General features: G+C 29.1%; 1 protein-coding gene across 1 annotated transcript in view; it reads left to right on the forward strand.

The window, feature by feature from the left end:
* Positions 1-22,603, forward strand: part of LOC118190118 (valine--tRNA ligase-like) — a 118,431-nt gene that overhangs the window by 80,997 nt on the left and 14,831 nt on the right. The window contains exons 15-20 of the mRNA XM_085822020.1: positions 1,825-1,895; positions 7,570-7,695; positions 12,622-12,726; positions 14,689-14,842; positions 19,723-19,862; positions 20,416-20,574. Coding sequence (XP_085678146.1) covers positions 1,825-1,895; positions 7,570-7,695; positions 12,622-12,726; positions 14,689-14,842; positions 19,723-19,862; positions 20,416-20,574 — 755 coding nt within the window. The remainder of the gene's footprint in view (positions 1-1,824; positions 1,896-7,569; positions 7,696-12,621; positions 12,727-14,688; positions 14,843-19,722; positions 19,863-20,415; positions 20,575-22,603) is intronic.

Genomic DNA, 22,603 nt, shown 5'->3' on the forward strand with positions numbered 1-22,603 from the left:
ATTAATGCACAAATATTCTATAACCAATCAGAGAGCTGATTACATCAAGTCTAGAATTAAAATTATTTAAATAATCATACATAATAAAATCATTTTAAAAAAGAAATGCAAAATTAAATTGTATTTTAATATTTAACAGCCATAAATAATGTTTAAAACATTAGATTAAATTTATAGATATTAAAACCAATTACTTTTAAAGTAAGGTGATGTCACTGATTATATCATCCACAGCATAAAATTTCATAAAATATGATAAAGAATAAAATTTTTATTTTAAATAAAAATGCAAAATTAAATTGATTTTTAATATTTAGAAGCCATAAATAATATTTAAAACACGGAATTTATGCATAATAACACGCATTATTTTTTAAATAAAATGTCAACAAAGTATCGGTTACCATAAATAACTTATCCAGCAATGGGTTTACCATAAGTTGTATTACTCGCCAAAAGAAAAATTGCCAAAAAATCGCCAAAATCCGTGCAACCGTCTACCAAAGTAGCACCTTTTTCTCTCTTGTGGTATAAATATTATCTTCTTTATCAGTAATTTCGTTTAGAATAGAACCTTTTTTGAACAACTTACCAACCAGGATACCAGATTCAATTCCTTTCAGAACAATTTTTACCTCTTTTGTGCCATTTTTAAAAGCTATTTTGACATTTTCAATAGCGATTGTGTCCACGCTATAAAAGTTCCCATTTGTTTTCCTCTCTTTATTGCTGCCACTGTCCATGTCATTATCTGGTTTACGCTTAAGTTCACCAGGGATAATCCCAAACAATTCTTCTGGAAACAGAATACAGTCAAATTAATTGAATTACCAGCAGAAAATATATACAGATAAACTTATCGCCAGGCCCACCAGCGGCCGAGCGGTAAAGTCGCTGAACACTGGTAGTTCGGTCCGAGGTTCGAATCCCGCAAACGGGCTGGCTGCATGGGCGTTTTCGTGGTTTTCCCCATGTGTAACGTGTATATGAGCCAGTTTCCCTTAGAAAGTTCTCCACGAAGGCATCCCTCCCCTTAGGCAGATAGCCCCCGAGGCTTTGCCATAATCACACACACACACATAAACTTATCGCCAAAAGAAAAATTTTTCCGTATCAAAAGCACTGAATTTCACAAACACGATTTTACATTGATTCACTACAAACGGCGAATCACTTTTCAAACTGTTGCCATAAAGGATTATCCTGCGTTATATTTAAAGAAATTAAATAATGAAAAATCTGCATAAATGTATGTATATTTCTCGCATTGTGATAAAACAACGGTACATAGAGCCATCGAATTTTGAATGATGTAATCCGCCTACGAATATGAGCATGTGGAAGATCAAATTTGAAATTTGGAATTTGTTTTATTATCGATTTCCTATTTTGCAAAACTTTAACGAATTTTTGATTAACGTAAGAAGGATAACTCAAGGATTTCAAAGCAAGCAATGGCAACGTTGTACAGAAAAACATTTTTATCTCTAGCGCCTGAGTCTCTGTATCCGAAATTCTAAAGATATGCTCATTTGAAAACTATTTTAGGATATTGCTGTTGAACTGAATTGTATGGTTTAAGTGTGAAGAACGTGATATTTAATAAATAAATGTAACACACAAAATATTAAAAAAAGCCCCTTTAGACTAAATTAAAATCTGAAACATTTCAGATTTTCTTTTTTAAAAATATTTTTTCAAATACTATGCTTAATTTTTATAATTATTTCATTATAATAATTTAAACTATGTTTTCTAAATGATTGTAAATTTTAAAGTGTAGACATGTTAAAGTAAAGCTTTTGATTGATTTATTTTTTAAAGATGATGACGTGCTAGATACTTGGTTTTCATCTGCCTTATATCCACTTATTGCTCTGGGATGGCCAAAAAAGGTTTGTATTACCCTTGTTGGTACTTTTCCGTTTTGCCGGCGCAAACGATAAATTCGCCAGTAATGGTACAACTGATGCCAAACGGAATATCTCCGCTGGTAACCTTTTACCTTTCATTTTCAAAACAAGTCGCAGCCGTTTTTTATCAGATTGACTGTTTCTTTCAATACTGGCATACAATTACATAGAATTTTTACAAGATAGTTAAATTTTATGCCCTAAGACCATTCGAGGTAATTAATTAGGATGCAATCACACCACTCACCCGAAGGTGAAAATATAGAAAAGGCAAAATAAAGGGTTAAATTCATCAAATCTAATGAGAATGCACTAGCGAAGTAAAGCACTTCGGTTTTACATAATTTCTGAGTAAGCTATTTGTAGGAATTGAAATAATTCTTGTATTCCATAACTTGTATTCCATAAGATTTAATTTAAGATTTAACTTGAAATTAAATTACTGAGAGAATTAGATTTTTGTAGTGTAGTTTACGTGAGATAAGATTACATGGGGTCACGTGATACAATTCGGCGAATCAGGATGTTGAACCATGAAAGCATAGTAAATTCTTAAATTAATGTCTTTTTACAAATTTATTGTCTTTACTTGGTGGCTTTTTACAAAATTTTAAACCATATTAAAATGTTTATGCTTTCAAAATAAAAAATTCTTAGAACTAACATTTGTTAACATTTTTTATATGTATACTGTCGCCAACAAAGTGTGCTTGGCAAGATTTGCGCTGGCAAAACGGAAAAGTACCATATTGTTTTATAATGTTTCTGAAATATCAGTATTACAAGTATTTATTTTCAAAATAATCAGACACAATGTTTCTAATGCTGTATTTATCAGGGTATAGTAGAAGGATGTGATAAACTCTATTATAGAATAAACATGGGTTGATCTTTACATTATAGTAACTTGGCGAAAATTTGGCAACCAACTCTCCTACAGCAACCCTCTATTTCTTTTTCCCCGCCGCCATTTTGTCTTCACGAAGTAAAGACATGTTTCTTTTCTTTTTATCTACTGAACACTTCTTCCAACAATCTACTAGCCGAATTACACTTATGCTAGAAATTTTATCAAACAAAACTGCTTAATCATGACAAATATTCACTGCAAAATTGGGAAAAAGTGCACAATATACTCCTTACGCGTTTTTCAAAATAACACATACACATAAACCATGTACACCCGACTTATTTTTACTTAAAAAAACATCCCAGAATTGCACAAAAATGGCATTGCACACATTCTTCACTATATCCATGTACACTGCTTTTTTCTCATAAATTAGAAAAATTTCACGAAAATACATGACAATTTTCTCAATCTTTAAACCCGGTAAAAAGAACATATATGAAATTACCTGATCGCGAAAAAGTATTTACCCCTTACAAATATGAACATTTCCACATATAAAATAAATAAAATATCCAAAAACTTTTACCTCTAAATCATCTATTACATTATACACGTCACCAACGAATTCATACCGCAAGCATTACAAATACTTAGTATCAAATATTTAAATTATTTCCATGCACGTTTATTTCAACTTAAACGTATACCAAATTCCTACAAACATAAAATTCACAAAATAACTATCATTTAATTAAAATATCACTAAACCATGTACACGTCGACTTACTTTCACTTAAAAAAACATCCCAGAATTGCACAAAAATGGCATTGCGCACACTCTTCACTATATCCATGTACACTGCTTTTTTCTCATAAATTAGAAAAATTTCACGAAAATACATGACAATTTTCTCAATCTTTAAACCTGGTAAAAAGAACATATATGAAATTACCTGATCGCGAAAAAGTATTTACCCTTTACAAATATGAACATTTCCACATATAAAATAAATAAAATATCCAAAAACTTTTACCTCTAAATCATCTATTACATTATACACGTCACCAACGAATTCATACCGCAAGCATTACAAATACTTAGTATCAAATATTTAAATTATTTCCATGCACGTTTATTTCAACTTAAACGTATACCAAATTCCTACAAACATAAAATTCACAAAATAACTATCATTTAATTAAAATATCACTAAACCATGTACACGTCGACTTACTTTCACTTAAAAAAACATCCCAGAATTGCACAAAAATGGCATTGCGCACACTCTTAACTATATCCATGTACACTGCTTTTTTCTCATAAATTAGAAAAATTTCACGAAAATACATGACAATTTTCTCAATCTTTAAACCTGGTAAAAAGAACATATATGAAATTACCTGATCGCGAAAAAGTATTTACCCTTTACAAATATGAACATTTCCACATATAAAATAAATAAAATATCCAAAAACTTTTACCTCTAAATCATCTATTACATTATACACGTCACCAACGAATTCATACCGCAAGCATTACAAATACTTAGTATCAAATATTTAAATTATTTCCATGCACGTTTATTTCAACTTAAACGTATACCAAATTCCTACAAACATAAAATTCACAAAATAACTATCATTTCATTAAAATATAATTAAATTCAAAAACACTACTTAAAATATGAATGAGCACATACATTAAATTAATAAAAATTACCTTACAATCCTAATTACTTTAAACTAAATCATTGCTAATAACAATTTTCCCAATAATACCAAATTCCTTTCCACTTTATATTAGAACAATGCATAAAAATAATATCCTCAAATAATTAAAAATACTAACTTACCTAATCTTCTTCAGAATCTTGATTACGTGGCGGATACACTTTTCTAATTCATTCAATAATATTATTGAAAGATTTTTTCTGCGAATTTTTCCTCCATACTTCCTCCGCTAAATAAAAAGCAAACTTCTCTTTATCACAATGCCTAAATACCCATTTCAAATTCACTTTACTTAGGGCCATGGGATCCAAAAATTAAACAACACTGTTTCACACAACACAGAATAAAGCTAAATACAAAATTTCCACATTTTTTCCCGATTTCCCCCCTTTTCCGATTAAAGAACCGTAATTCGTCCATTAATATCACATGACATATCCCATGATCTCTCATTTCCCTCATGCAAAATAATGCGTAATCGAAACTGAGTACTGCTCACATTATTACCAAAGTCCCAGGTAGTAAACTTTATCGCCTCCAAAATGTCGCCAAACTACCAGTTACCATATTGTAAAGATCAACCTAAACATGTACATATTTAAAATTTAGTGTTACTGTCATTTAAAAATTAGTATTACTGAAATTAAGTTTCAGAAAGACTGCATTTCTGTCTAATGTATTTATTTTGTTAAAATATATTAATTTTAATCTTTTAGAATACATCAACATTAATAGTTGCAAGGTTCTGTTTCAGAAGAAGTCTATAGGAGTTGTGTAATAGTTATAGTTGTGAGGCTGTGTTTCATAACAATGGGAAAGAAGAGGAAAAAAAAGAACAAGTATTTATAGAATAGGTGAAATGCATAAACAATTTGAAGCATATTTAAATAGATGCTGCTGTATGTCTTCTGAAAATCTGGCACCGAGCTGCTATATGTAGAAAAAATAGTCATTAAATGTTGATTAGAGGAAGATCCATGTATATGCAGTATTATGCAATGAAATTATATAAGAGTTATATAAAGGTCTTAGAGTAGAAATGTCTGGAAGCAATTAATTAAAAAAACGATAGAGCAGAAAGAGAAAAGCTTTCTGTATGGAAAAAGAATGCCTGATAGAAATAAGAGAGTTAAAATAAAATTTAAAATTTCATGCTATATGTAGGATGGCACATGAAAAACTGCCCCATCTGTCAGCCATGAGTATCTACTGTTTGATTCTTTGCTGAAAAGAATACATCTCACTGATAACCTTTACCTGTCTTCATGTCGTTAGTATTGGCAATGGGAAAGGCCTACAATAGTTGCAATAATGAAATGAGTGAGTTTTTCATCATGCTTGTATAGACAGACTGGCTTGTTTATACATGTATGATGAAAAACTGCTCTTGCAAAATATCTAGCTGTAATTAGTCCAGAAAGGAAAACAGAGATAATGCAAAATTTTGCTTAATGTGAGCAATATCACAGATTACTGAAATTGCTTATAGAATATATCTAAGAGCAGTACTTGCCAAGCAACAGCAAAAGCTTTCAGCACAGCTTCATGCATTATTGTCATTATTATTATTATTAACGTGTTATGTCATCACCTTTTGCTGAGGGGTGAGTGTAAACACTTCTGTTTTTTGTTATTGGAACAAAAATTAACTGTGATATATTTTCCCCATTTAATTTAGAAAAATACAATTATTGAAGTTTATTTACAAAATGAAGTAATTGGTATGACTTTATATTTTAAGGTCTTAAAAATTATGTTCCTTAGTAAGTAGAGTTTACTAAAAATATTAAGTACTTGTTTATGCAATAACTGCTGATACACCCTTGAGCAATCTCTTGGGATGTTTGGTTTATGTAATCTGATTTGTTAATTTCTGAAGTGTTTTGTATGGCAGTTGCATTCAAATGACATTAGACAGATTGCTATTCTGTTCAACTTGTCTTTGCATCCAAATGAAAGAAGGCAAGTGATAATTGTACCGCATTGCTGCTCTTATTCCTCTATTTTACTGATCTTATACCTCTATTTACACATGTCCCATTATTTATGTGCAGATTGCAGTCTCGGAATTGAAGTTGATATTGAAATAAAGAAGCTATTCCTACTTTCTCCTTTCCCTTTAAAAAAGGAAGTGAGAACATTAACAAGGTAAAAAAGGATTAAAATTAGTATCTTTGTAGAAGAATCCAAACGAGCTTCTAAGCTTGTCCAATGTTAATTCAGTTATATTGTATTTTTGAGTACCAGATAACCAGTAAGTGGCAAATATTATTACAAAATACTCCAAGTTTGATGCGGCTGGGAAGTTATATTTTATATAGATTTAAAAGTTAATTTGTGGTTGAAATTAATTCAAAAAAGTTGTGATGTAAAGATACAGTAAGATCTTTGAGGGTAGGAAAAAACACGATTAGTCATTGAAATTTACTCTAATCAAGCATCATTAGCTTTTTTTATGCTAAGTAGCTATTGATTCTGACCTTTTACACAGTACCAAATAATTTTAGTTTATTTACTGAAGCATTTTAATTGATTTACATTGGCTACAAGTATTATACTGAAGAGTAAATGCACTATAAAGTTTCCATGATGATAATGAATGTTTCACAGAACATACTTTAGTCTAACTTTTGCTAATAAATGAATGTTTTGAAGGAAAAAAGAAATTCTTCAGTATTATTATTAAAAAGTATTTAACCTTGTTAAAATGTTATAGATAATGTTTTTTGATGCATTTTAAATTATAAATTAGTAATAGTTAATATTCTGCATTTTTAGTATTGATTAAAATATTTTGTATATCATCAATGACACTTTTACATTTTTGATGACATTATCATATATATATTATGGTAATTTTTGACCTGAAAAATACATTTTGTGTGTTTTCTTAAATTGATTGTATTAAACTAGGCTATATTTTTGGATATATTTAACTTTTTTTTTTTTTTTTTTTTTTTTTTTTTTTTAAGTTAAAAGTTCTATTAAAATTTTTGATTCAGTTTTTAATGCTAAGATTTAAATTTTTTGTTTTGTTTTGTTTCATGCAATAGTGATGTTTGAAATTTTTAGGAAAATGCATTGGAAAAGCTATACCCACTTACTTTAATGGAAACTGGATTTGATATTCTTTTTTTCTGGGTTGCAAGAATGGTTATGTTAGGGCAACAAATTACTGAAAAACTTCCTTTTCATGAGGTAACTCTATTTTATTGCTTCTCTTAGTGTACAAGGCAAGTATACTTAAAAAAATATGTACTTTTTAAAATCAGTTCTTTCCTGAACTCAACTGGTGTTTAACTTTCTTATACTAGTTGCTTTTGTGACCAGTCTTCAGTAAAAATAACAATAAGACAATGATGGAAAAAAAATGAAACAAAAAAGGATTTAAAAAACAATATTTTGTGTTTATAATGAATCTGCAGATACACCATTATATGCAATTTTTTTTTTTTTTTTTTTTTGAAAGTTGCTTTGAAAAATAATCATTAAGCTTATTTTATTTTTAGAAGGCACGGGTTAGACATATGCATTCAACAGATAAATATTTGCTAAGTGGTTATTTCAATATGTTATACATGCTGAGCTTAGTATGAAATGTAAATATTGAAATGCAGACACTATTTAAATAAAATTAGTCTTTCCTTTAAAAGAACATTAGATTTAAATAATTTTAAAAAAGATATTTTCTAACTATCCTCACCCTCACTCAAATGATCTCAACTCATTTGTGACTTTGGAGAGCATTCATAAACTCGTTGCCAGTTATTTTTTTAGCAGCCTAATGCACAAAAAGGAACAGTCATTTTCTAAAGAATTCTATACAAAAGTAGTCAATTAATAAAATTAAAAAAGTGAGAAACATTGGTTTTAAAACACTTACCTTTTTTTGAGAAAATTTTTTTTTCTTTAAAAAATAAATAAATAAATAAAATAAAATAAAATAAAATAAAATAAATAAATGAGAGAGTTACGCAAATTTAGCATTGTGCAACTTTGGCATTATGCAGTGGCCAAAACAGACATATGTTATATGCATACCTGGGTTGCCACATAAATACTTTTTCCCAACATTGGGGGTTGCCACATAGCTATTGTCGCAACATACAGCTTTGGCTTATGAATAGTTTTTCCCCATGACTTTTTAACAAGGGTGCAGATAATCAGAAAATACCAATCCTGTTTAGCAGTTTCAGTTATTTCTTTATTGATAAAATGTTTAAACTTACTTCTGTCCATGTGAATTTTAATATTAATATTTTAATTGTAAAGTCACTAATTTTACTGTAAAAAAGTAATGGGAAGCACTTACGTTATCAAAAAGTCTTGAATAATTTTTCTTGACTGAAGACCCATGTGTCGAAAGAAGGTGAAAATTAAAAAGGGAGTTGGAAAATTAATTGTCTCCATACAATAAGATTTACTATAAACTTTGAATAACAGATTTTTTAAAGAAGGCAAAAGATGCGAAAAATTCCTTAAAAATAAATGGGTTCAGAAAATGATATCATCGACCTAAAAAATGCTGTTGCATCATTATACTGAACAGAAATAGAGAAGAAATATAATAAGAATGAGCTTAAATTAAATTAGCTGTATATACATATTTATACTTTGAATAAAAAATTACTGAATTAAAAAAAAATTTTCACAAGTTTTTGGAATGCATCCTTCCATTTTGTATTGGTTGTTAGTCTACTACAACATGATATCATACAGCATGGTGTTTTCTAGGAACTTATCTACTTTGTTATGGGAAGGATACTGGTATTTATTTTTATACCTTACCTGTTCATAATTTGTGATGCTATCAGTAGAAATTGCAGCATGTGATATCCATTGGTGTTGTTTTTTGATTTATTGGCCACAATTAAAAAATAATATCAAAAACCACATAGATTATTGAAAATAAAAGTGCATATATATGATTTTATATTTCAGAAAAACAAAATTAAACAACATTTTAAATGTACTTGTATATATTATCACACAAAGCTTGCAAATTTCATATCATGATAACATATGATTTTGAATGTAGGTCTGCATACAAGTTTATCCTTGGAATTTTAAAAATTCACTGTGTATGCAGCGGAATTTCATAATACCATATGCTAACAAAGATGAACATTGCCCTGAAAGTCTACGGCTGTGGAGTCGGTAGGGAAAATATAAGTCCTACTCCTGGAATTTTAAAGACTCTGACTCCGACTCCAACTCCCACTCCCTCATATACATATATATGTAAACATATACAGCTTATTTTTTTAATATAAAATAGTATTAGATGCTATAGAAAAAACATTTGATGGCATAGAAAATTATTTATATTAATTATCATTTATAATGAAATGGAAAACTGGTATTAGGTATTTCTAAGAAACAGTATAGCTATGGCAAGATCTTGGTTGGAGCACCATAGATCTGATTTGATAAACTTCAGAGCTGGGAAGAGTCTTTCCATGCTAATTTGAGTAGGAGGAAAACCAGTTACTGTTAGGGCTACATCTTTAAACTTTTCAGGATAGATTTTTTATAAGTTTTAAAAGAGGTGTCTTGCAAGAGCAATCATATTTCTCTATTTCTTCAAGGGCCGTGTAGAAATCTTGTTTGTATTTCTTCATTTTTATATCTAAAGGCTTTTAGTTCTTTATTTTCATTCACGTTGCCTTAGCCTTTTCAATATTATCCAAAAATATATCTCAAAATCTAATTCATCACTGAAAGAGGATGATAGAGACTCAGTTGCAATGTCTGCTATTTGACTGTCCTTATTTGAATACTTCAATTGTTTTGAAAATAATTTCATTCCTATTGGAAGTTCATATATTTCGTTTTTTTTTTTTTTTTTTTTTTTTTTTTGTCTTCTTAATTTGTTCATCATCCAACAAAATTTGGTGTTTTGGATCTATATATATTGAACCCAGCAAGATCACATTGTCTAGCAAACTAATTTCTCTTTTCTTCATTGAAGAAATGATTCCTTCTGCAATAAACCCTCCATTTCAGAAAGAACAAACATCACATTCTTCCATTCTCGCCTCCTGTTAATTCTTCAGATTGAGGCTTTTTTGTGGCTATGTACAAAGAAGAGTCTAAAATTATGAAAGATCATTCTACAGTCTTTCTGTTAGTGAAACATTAGGATTATCTACATCTTCTAAAAAAGTTCTTAATTCTAACAACCTTCATATCATCAAATATGTACTTCCTCTTCGTGTTGCTTGATATTGATCAAGCAACATGGCTCCTTTTCCTGTTCTCTTTGTAAAAAGGCATCAATTTTGGGAGTTCTTGCTGCTATTGCTACTTACATAAATTTACCAGGGAAATTTGTAACTAAATGAATCAGTTTAATCACTAATGGCAAATATCACATCCATTCTCCTCTCTTATATTTATTTATTAATATGTCAATAAAGTAGAAAATAACTATTTATTAATGTACATAGTCATTAATAAAATAATAACTCAGTTTGTCATTAATTTGTTTTTCGATTCACTTTAATTTTATTTAAAATTCAAACTGTCCAAAAAAAACTGGAGTCGGAATCAATCTGTTTTTAGCAACTCCTTTTACCCCAAAATCTGCCTAACTCCGACTCCACAGCCCTGTGAAAATCTTTGAAAGTCTGCAGTTCTTCTTCAGCCTCCTTTTGTATAATTTTCTTGCTTTGCATGTTGTGTTCGTCTTCATTTTCTCACCTTCCTCCTCATCATCTTTCACCTTTCCCAGCACATGTCAGATTATTTCATCGTATTCTTAAGAATGTGACAAAAATAGAATTGTCTATATCCATTTGAACCTGCATCTCCTCTTCATTAATACCAACTTCTCCAAACATGTAATCATATCAAGGATAACAGTCATGGGTGCCGAATATGTTTCAAAACTAAGATAATATTCTTCACTTACCTAGTCACCTAAGAACATGATCATAGGCCACAATTTATACCAACAACAGTATAAAATAAGATTCTTTACATATTTTCAGACATAGTAAATATGGCATCTGTCAATGTGAATTGTTTCTGAAAATCAGATTTCACACAAAGATGCATAATTATTCGAATTATTTAACATTAATATATTGTATTTGAAGAAGTTAAAATGTGACATGATACTACAGTTGTGATTATAGCCATTTTCATCACATAAAAACGTATACCGTTCATTTAAAATGTTTGAGAAAAATGCAATTTTCTTTTCAATAACTATTAAGTTGGGTAACTGTAGCTATGGCTTTTAATTGTAAAAAGGGAAAAAAAAAAAAAAAAAAAACTTTCTTCAGAATAAGTAAAATGATAATTAAAAAAGAACCTCTTTGAAGAAGGTTTTGGGGGTTTTCATGAGGTAATTTTTTCTCCTGTTAAAACTATGCTATGATGGAATAATATCATAAGCAGATTGCCCTCTTTCATGTAGCATTGCTATTTTGAAAGCTTATTTAAATACATGATTTAATGTTCTGTATTTTGAATATATATAACTAGCAGGTCTATCATAACTATTCAATTTGCAACTGTTTCAGGAATTTAATTGCAATCTGAATACAAAAATGAAATTTTGTTTTTTAGAATTTTTTTAATTAGAAAATTTTTTTAAATCGATTTTAAATGATAAATTTATATTCGAGGTGTCAGAGTGCAATCTGAAGCAGATTACAGTTTTTTAAAAGAGAAGCCTAACTACCTGATAAAAATTAATATTTTTGATCCAGATCCAGCTATTGTAAATCGTACTGCTAAAAAATTGTTTTATCTTCTAAGAGGAAGAATTATATAACAATTCAAGACAGTTCAAGAAAAGGATGTCAAGAGATAATTAACATGGCTATTTAGTTATTTAGTGAATACAAGTTTAGAAATATTCATATTTCTTTGTTGGTTATAACTTATGGAATTTGTACCCATGGCAGCTCCTATAATTTAAGTAACTTTGTATGTAAACTGAGTTAGGTGTTTTGTATTTTCTGGTAACATAATGTTAGCATAATGTTTTTTTTTATTTAATAAGCAAATTGTTGTGTAAATTATGATATTAAGAATTTATTGATTATATCATAAAGACTATAATAATAATAATAATAATAATAATAATAATAAAATTCTGTAATCTTTTCTCAGGTACTTTTACATGGAATGGTTTGTGATTCACATGGAACAAAAATGACCAAGTCATTAGGAAATACTCTTGATCCATTAGATGTGATAAAAGGCATATCTTTAGAGGTTTGCTTGCATATCTCTATTGCACTGAAAATTGTATACATCAACTGATTAAATGCATAAATGTTTTTCTGAAGTTTCTTTTCAGTGGTAAATATTCATCTATTTTGAGGTACAGTAGTCTCGCTTATCCAACATAAATGGCAGAACATCAGATAATGGGAAGGCGTTAAGAAAAAGCCCATTAATTGTCAATCTGTGCAACCACATCATCACCTAATAATGATTTTTTTTAATAAAGTAGGAAAAATAAACTAAAAAATGAACTTACAGACACCTAATTTTCTGAAGTTAAATATAGTACTTAATAGTACTTCAAAAGTTATGTCCTGTAATGATTGAAAGAAATTTTTTATCATAGTCTGTTGTCAGGGGGGTCGCCAAAAATTTTAGCAATTTTGATATTTCTTAAACTTAATATAATAATTTTACAATTACCAAATATTTTTACACAATGTATCTGAAAATAGATAAAGATACGACAATACAGGCAAAGAAAAAAAAATCGAATACGTTTTGATGCATTCTTTTTATAATATAAACGTTCATTTTCCTTGCTTCGCACATGACGCTGCCATTTCATCTGTTACTTATTTAAAAATTTCACATTGTTCTATGTCTTAAAATTAGAAATTAAAGTTGATGACCTAAAACTGCAATAGTATATTACAGTACAAGTGAAAAAATTGACAGTTTCACTCACGCACGTGTCGGATTTGCGCAATACAAAAGTTTTGTAAATATTATGAGGTCCTGGGGATCGTGAAAAAATCTCAGTGATAAAAGGGGATCATGACTCAAAAAAGTTTAAGAAACCCTGCTTTAAAGGAACATATTTGTTTTTATCTTAATTCTTTTTTATTATTTCTATTTTTCCATATTCTCCAGAAGATAAATTAATCAAAATTTAAAAGCAGATGTAGATATTATTTTGTAATCTTACATTTACAACAAATATTTTTAAGTGTTTACTTATGATTATATTACAATATTTTTCTAGTCTTTTGATGAAAGGAAGCAATACATAAGTTTTCTTTGTCTAATGTTAAGTTTATTATAAGTAAGACTGAGTTGTTCAGAGTTAGTTAATAATAGATAGATTTTATAATGCTAGTTATTTTTGTGTTAAACTCAAATTTATATTTGATTTGATTTAGTTTTCAGCAAATAATGGTGGATAAATTTTGTAACCTGTAGCTTTTGTAGTTCTATGAGTCATTGAATGAACTTTCTCATAAGTGGTTGAGTTATAGCCAAACAGTTAGATGTGGTGGTGATAATTGAGCATAATAAGATTTTGATAGTTAAATTAATTGGTTAAAACCAATATTATATTTTAACATCTGAGAAGTTAAGAAGGCGAACTGAATGCATTTGCATCAAATGGTAATAAATTTGATATATATTTATTTGATCTTTTTTATACTGATATTTAGAGTACTTCATGAGTATTTAATAAAATTTATACATTTATTTAAAAAGGTGAATATTTTGTGTCTTAATTAATTATTTTGAAATTCTATCTTAAATTATTATTTAAAGTTGCATCTGAATTAAAAATTGTTATTTTTGAAATTTGTATCTTAATCAAAAGTATTTTGAACTTATACCTGGTTTCAAAATTGATTATATTTTGAAGTTATATGTGCTTTCAAAACTGAATACATTTTGAAGTTAAATTGTTTGTTTTTTTAAATAAGTGTCTTATTGAATATTTTTTGAAGTATTATATTTTAATCTTAAAGTTGTATTTTAATTAAAATTTATACATTATTTTGAAGTTGATATTTTTATACTAACTTCAAAATAATATATTTATATTATGAAGCTGTGTCTTCAAAATATTGAAGAAATTTTATCTTAATTAAAAATTACCTTTTTGTGTATTAAAACACCACTACTATAATTTCTTAGTTATTCAATAAAACTGTATAAAAAACTGCATTTTAATTTAAAATTATGCAGGATATGTTGAAACGGGCTAAAGAAGATCAAGTTAGTTTATCTCCAGAGGAAATGAAAAGCATAATATGTGGTTATCGAAAAAATTTCCCTCAGGGTATACCAGAATGTGGAACTGATGGCCTTCGTCTTTCATTGCTCTCACATGATGTTCAGCGTAAGTTTTTATAAAAATTCAATTCAGATGCCTAAAGGACTTCTAACATTTTTATATAACTGAATTTAGTATATAATAAGGAAGATGACTGTCATAGCCTTGGGCACAAACTCAAATAGCAGAGAAAGCAGAAATGCTTGTAGTTACTTTATCCTTTTCTTGTGGGTATAATATTATGGGTTCATAAGCTAATATAGTGATCAATTATATTTATTCAGTTACAATCCCTATTACAAAGCTACAGTTACTGAACCAAAATGTTGCCATATGGGCGGCATGTTTGGCGATTTCTCGCTAAATTTGGCAACAAAATCTAGTCTTCAAAACTGTTGCCATCTTGCTGATACCTCAGCTTGGCAGTTTAGTGAGGTAGCCATTTACTCAATATTAAATAGACTTTCCTCTGTATTCGTATTTTTCCAGCAGTGCTTCCTCCTCCTAGATCAGTGGTTGGCAGACTTTTCCAGGGTATGGGCTTCTAATTTTTTCAAGGTATTGCGTTTTGCCCAGTGGCATAGGTGTAGTGAGCTAAAAAAATGTCTACAGTATTTATTATAACTTAATAATAAATATTATAACTTAATAAGTACTTATTACTTAATAAGTGTTTATTATAACTTTAATAATAAATATGGAATATGTACTTCTGTACCTAAAAAAACTTACTCTTTTAAAACCACATTTAAGGCAAGCCTTAAACATAATAATTTCAAATGATGCATTTCCTATCAAATAATTCAAAAGACATTAAAAAAGTAAATCATTTTCATCTATAGTTCTTGTAGTTATAGTTAGTAGAAGACTTAGTCTGCATACTGTCCACCAATGTTAAATATCTCGGTATATAAATACTAACTGGTAATCTTGCACTGGATTCTAAATGGTTGTTTGTGAGACGGCAACAATATGTTGTCTTAATTATATTTATCATTCAAAATGCAGATTTTCACAGATAGTTAGAGTCAAAGAACGATGTTAAATGAAATGCAACTCTTTTTAAATTAGGATTCTTTACTTCGTTCATTAGATTTAAAAAGTTATTCTTAGATTCTGAACTACATGCTTTTAAAGTTATGTCGTTCTGAAGGAGAAAAACTTCGTTTTCCTCCAGAGATAAAGGGAACGTATAATTTATATTTTCAGTTACTTCTTCTAAATCAAAATTGCCAAATGGGTAACACAGGAATGTAACAATTAGTTCTAGTCTAGATTCTCTATTAACAATTAGATCTAGTCTAGATTTTTCAATTCTTGAAAACATCTCTCAAATTCGGAGTGAAGTTTTATTTCATCATAATACCCATTTCTCTTTGTTTAATGTACCTCTGTTTTTAAACAACTCGTCAGAATGAAATTTTTTGTTCATGCTTCATCAACTGGGAAGATATTAGCTTTAACTTATTTTTGAAAGTATTAACAAATCCTATCAATTCTACTATTGTTTGATTTTTTTCCTTGCAATTGTAAGTTCAATTCATTAATATGGATTGTTATATCAGTAACAAAAACTAAATCCATCAACCAAACGTCATGAATGAATTCAATGTACACTTTATCATTTGATTCTAAAAATCTTTTACCTCTTGTATTAGGCCCCTGAATTTTTGTAAAAATATACTCCAGCTTAATCAATGGACATCTGCATGATATAACAATTCCTCGTAATCAGATTCGTGTTTTTTTTGGTTGAGCCCGAAACAGTCTTTGCTGAAGTCTTCTTCCTCGATTTGAGTTCACAATTTTTATGCAGATTCCCATAACATGACGAAAATTTACAATTTTACACCAGAGGGCCTGTTGGTGAATAATGCAATGCTACAAAAGTAAATGAAATATGTCTCTGATACACATAGCCAAAAATCTATTGACTGCGCTGGTCACTGATGGGGACCTATCAGTTGTCATCGGTACATCTTTATAAACTGGAATTGTTTTCTTCTCTATGTAATTTTTGAAGGTGCAGTAAAAGTCTTCACCTCATGTTTTCTTCTTTAAAAGTAATATTATTAATAATGCATCTTTTACACTCATATCCTAAAAAACCATTTTTATAAAAATGCTAAGTTGAGAATATCAACCATGTCCATAGATTCGTTAAACTGCAAAGAAAAGCAAATTCAGTTAGTAATATCTTCGGTTAGCTGATCAGCCAGATCAGAATTCACTATTTCTATTCTGCGCATGACAGTTCTAGGCGAAAGTTGTACGTTTTTAATTGCTGAAATAAATTCATTTTTGTTCTTGAATGAATCAAATAATAAATCGCTGGATTCCAGAAAACTTTTTATCATTTCTCCATCTGCAAAAGGTTCCTTATAGTTTGCTAACACATGACTCATACGAAAAAATGCAGCTGTTGCAGCCTTAGATGTAATATTGGGTTAAATAAAATATGATTGTTGTCTAATTAATTATGATTTAAATTCTTTTAACTTTTCCGTCATTCACTTTTTAACGGAAAATCTGTATCAAAACTTCCGTGATTGGTTTTGAAATGTCTTTGAACGTTTTCTTTTTTTGGAAGTGCCACACTTGCATGACATATATAGCACACACATTTTGCATTGAGCATTGTGAAGAAAAACTGTTCTTTCCATTCTGTATTAAAATTGTATGTTTTTCTTTTCTTAACACATGTTTTCAACATTGTATCCCTCTTTTAAAATATGACAGATTACTATTTTTACTACAAAAACACAAGTAACACAAAATTGTCAAGTTGAATGTTTAAGGAACTTTAGCGACTGCTAGACCATGGAGTGTGGACGTATTCAATGCAGCGGGCAGCGAACACATGTGAATCAATGAATCTGTAACCAATGTATGTATTTAAACATCATCATGTGCTTTAATGAAGGTACATGTGTCATCTACACATTCGTTGAATCATTTGCTTAAGTAAACATAGTCACATCGATTGTGAAAAGCCAATTCTCTAGTCTAGCTAGCATTGGTGTTCCATAAATATCCTTCCTTTAGTATGCGTGTCTTAGGTCTTAGTAAAGGCGGTCACCCCAAAATCCACCAGTTGATGCTCACCCCTGCTGAGATTTTCATGTTACATTATATTAAAATAGGCTACAATTTTACATATAATTTTGTTAAAATGATCCATATATGTACAAAAATTGGTATCAATATCAGTTCACCACTTGTTGAGCACCCTGGCATTGTTCTCAGTGATGAGACAGTTGGTCATTTATGACTAATGCCTTTGACTAGTCCTGACCAATGATTGTAGAGCAAGTGTCCAGCCACTGGGAGGAAAAAATTACTTTTCTTGAACTGATTTATTAGTTTTTAGTTAAAAAAGTCCTACTATTAATACATGGAAAAAATTAAATATGAATAGTTATAATACACAATTAAAATAAATAATTAAAATTTAAATCTCATATTTATGTTCTGAGTGAAGGTGTTTAAAAATGTAATTCTTTCTTATTCTTTCTTAAGCTAGCTTTTCAGAAGTCTAGAGATGTGATTATAAAAAATGAAAATGTTTTTGACAGTCTCCTGGTTGGTGTTTCAAACAAATTCTACCAATACATAGATTTGACCTTTTGAGTTTGCTTTCAATTTCTGGCACATATTTATTGTGAAGTCCACTGATAGTGTTTAGTCTAACTTCTGATTGAAATAGAACAATTAAAATTTTGCTAGTTTATTTATGTGTAACTCAGTATGCAAAATAAGCTATTCTTTCATTTCATGCATTATTGAATTGTCCTGAGCTATATGCTAAATTTTCGTACCTTCAGATGACGGATTTCTCAGTTTACTGACAAGATGATAAGTACTGATTGCCATTAACTTTATACAGAGATAGAATATGGCAGAAGGTCATGTATCAGATTTTGCTAGATAACGTCAAATGAGAAAGGTCACAGCTTTAAAATTTCATACTGATCACAATATTATGAATATCATGCTTAGAATCACATCATTCAGGAGGGAGACTGAATCATTTACTGTGTTACTCACAGATAACTGTGGTACAAGGTAAGAGTATTTTATTACACATTGTTTCTGCAATAATAATAATAATGAAACTAATATAGCAATACAGTTAAGTAAAGATAATCTGGGTCAGTTATGATATAAATAAAGTTAGACAAAAGTTTTGAAGCAGTATTTGATTAGGATTGTGGTCATCACGAAGACTGGGAAAAAGGAGGGTCCTTAACTCCTTGAGTGGCATGTCTGTCTTAATCCAGTCATGAGGCTGCTCAGAGGGTTAAGGCAAGATTGAGGGAGTTATATTATTTCTTATGGAAAAGTGATGTGGTCATATGTTGTGTAGCTTCCAGTTTTGATCAGTTATTTTGCGGAACTTTTCTAAATAAAAAGGAACCATTCTTGAGATAATTTGTGGCTTATTTAAAAGTAGAGTTACGATTATAGCATGTTGCAGTGATCTTGATTACAGCATAATGATTAGGCAAGATTAAATGTATAAAATAAATTTGCTATAACTGCAATATATAAAACTTTTAATTATTTTAACAAAAGCTCTTATATATTCTTCTTCATGTGCAACAAAATGATACAAAGTCAGTATATTATACAAAAGAAATTTAAATATAGTAATCAGAGAATGAAGTTTAGTACTTTGAAATTACTTGCAAGGAAAAGTTGTATGTATTTCCAGTTTCTGTATGGATGCAAATCATATTTGATAGGAATCCTGTTCATAATAACTTATAAAGAAATAAGTATAATTATTTTAAATAATTATTCAAAGTGTTTATGATATCGTCAAATTTTTAATTACAGTTTTCCTCAGTTGTATCTGAAAAATATGTTTTATTTGATCGGTTATTTAAATTTGGAGCATATTCAATTAATTTGCATTTGCAATTATTTTGTAATCTTTAATATAGATCAACAAATCAGTATTGATGTGAAAGCTGTGCGAACATGTCGACATTTTTGTAATAAAATTTGGCAAGGCTTCAGGTTCTTCAGAAAATCTATTGAAAATTATCCAGTGGGTTCTCTTACTCCTCTTACTTCTGAGGAAGTAAGTAGTCAAAATAATATAGTGTAAATTGTTATTGTGTTACTTATTTTTCTGTATGTTTTGAGGTAAATATCTAACAAATTAAATTGTGTTAGCTTACGATAAGCAAAATTTTTATGATGATATGCAAAAATTGTTAAAGCTTATAAGCAAAAATCAAGAAATTTGTGATTTTAATTGTTACAGAAATTAAAGAACATTAAAGAACATTTTATTGTTACAACAAATTTTCCTTCATTTTCTTGTCTTGTATCTTGTTTTAGGACAATAAATATTTTAGTATATATACTATTTTAGTATATTTTTTAATATACTTTTATACTATTTTAGTATAAAATATATTTTAGTATATTATATATATATAATACTATATTTTATAGTAATAAAATATAGTATTTAATAAAATGTAGTATAATAATATATATAATACTATATTTTATAGTAATTTTAATATAGTATATATTTATATATACTATATTTTACTATATATATTTTAGTATATAATTTATACTATTTTAGTATATTTTTTAATTACAATACTTTATTTTAATAGGTTTTAAATCTGGAAAGGGAAAGCGTTGATCGATGGATACTCAGTCGATTAGCTGGCCTTGTGGCAGTGAGCAACACACATCTAGAAGAATTCAATTTTCATTTAGTAGCTGCTGCAATAAGACAGTTTTGGGTTAAAAACTTTTGTGATATATATCTTGTAAGTCAGTTTTTCATAATAGCTGTATTTTAATTTGATGAGATCAGAAAATTTTTTTATGGGAAATGTCTTTTTTTTTTTTTTTTTTTTTTTTTTTTTTTTTTTTCTGAATGTATGAAATGATCATAATTGAAGTGCAAGTTTTAAATTCATCTGAAAGATAACGATTGGATCTAAGATCTTCAAACTGGCCTATGGTAGGAGGGAATTATTTTCTCTTTAAAAATAATTGGCTTGCAGCATTATGCTGAAAGTTGAAGTATTTATACATTGTACAACTATTTTCTTATTCAGCCTATCAGTATGATCATTAATTGGGCTGCTTCTGTTATGAGGGATCTAGACTCAGATCCTATCTTAAGATGCTTCAGATATCTTCAGATTTGAGTAAAGTATATATGTTTGCGTGAATGTCTGCCTATCTTGCAAGTACAGTATCATTATGAGATTCTGGCTGTTGATGTAACAAAGTATCGAGTATCCAGCTAATATTGTGTAAATGCCTTATTTTTGAGTTCCTGGCCATTAAACGGCACTTTCCCCCATATACTGTGGGATTTATGGCCAATGCTACATGTTATTAAGCAAATTGCCCTGGGTAATGATATAAGGTATGAATGATATAAGGTGTGTAAAAAATTTTTCCTATGTGTCTTAACCCTTACTTGACTATCTTTTGTTATATCAAAACTGATTTTATGCAAATTTGAACATAAAAGAGAGGAATTTTGCTTCCTTAAAAATTCCTCACATTCTTTTGTTGGGGCATCAGACTGTTATTTAAGAAATGATAATATTCTCTGTAAAAGATTGTGTTTCAGGAATGAAATATTTTGATACAGAAGTAACCAGGTGGTTGCATTAAGACCCTGTGAATTAATAAGTATGCTAAGGCTCCTACTAATTTGTGGCATACAATGAAAGAGTTTTTAAAAAAGGCTTTTATTTATTAAATTAGTATAAAACAGGAAATGGTCTTTTTGAGAAAATGAAATAGATAACGATTTGTTGTGAAATGTTTGATAAATTTGCAATGTATGTTTTATTTTACTGCCAATTTATGCAAAAATGATGCATATGAAATAAACATATGTTCTATAGTTTTCTGCAAAATTAAAAAAGGATTTTTTTTGGAGGGAAATGCAAGCTGTATGATCAATCTTATATTCAACTTAATATTCAGTCTTCAGTAGGATTATCAATGCAAAATTATAAAATTGTGGTGATATATATGCTGAGATATGAATGAAATCCTTCTATATTCTTCCAAAATTACATTTGATGTTGCTCTACTGCATATCAGAATTGGAATTCAGTGTTTAATACATAGGTTCTCAGTCTTTTTTGCCTACTACCCTCTTTTTGGAAAAAAAAAGAAAGACTTTTATTTTTTAAATTAATAATGTAACTACTGTTTTCAAACTCTTTTGGGTCTTTGTCCACTTTTTCAAACAGTGATTCTTTGGCACCCTTTTGGGTGAAGTATATTATATTATATATTGAAAAACAAGGATAATTTGTAAAATATTACTTTGTTAAAATATTAACAAATCAGTGTATTGCTCAATTTTTGATTAAGAAATATACATTATTGGGTGGGGGGACCCATCATGTTATTAATGAGACCTGTGCTTGATATAAAGACACTAATTTTCGATATTTGGTGCCATATTTGTCATCATCAATCTTAAACTGCACAAGGCCAATAGTACTGCACAGGCCAATAGTATCAACTGTTCCACTATTAATACTATTGGCCTGTGCAAACCTGTAAATATTAGGTTTGTTGATTGAGCTGGAATGTACACACACTCTGGTGCTCCATGTGGTGCACTAACCGTGCTGTGACTTGTAGTCAGAAAGGTATTAAATAACCAACAATAGGTGCCTGAACGGCCAAGATTCCAATGATCTATTTTCCACTGTCCCCCTAAAATATGCGATAGAATGCAACTGGAAGCAATCTCATTTGAAACATCCAAACCTCTTTGTTCATTAGTGGTGAGGGGAAGAAGACATTGTGCATCTC

Source organism: Stegodyphus dumicola, chromosome 8, assembly GCF_044657685.1.
Source record: "Stegodyphus dumicola isolate Sdum_Otavi_A_Nest chromosome 8, ASM4465768v1".
Lineage (NCBI taxonomy): Eukaryota > Metazoa > Arthropoda > Arachnida > Araneae > Eresidae > Stegodyphus > Stegodyphus dumicola.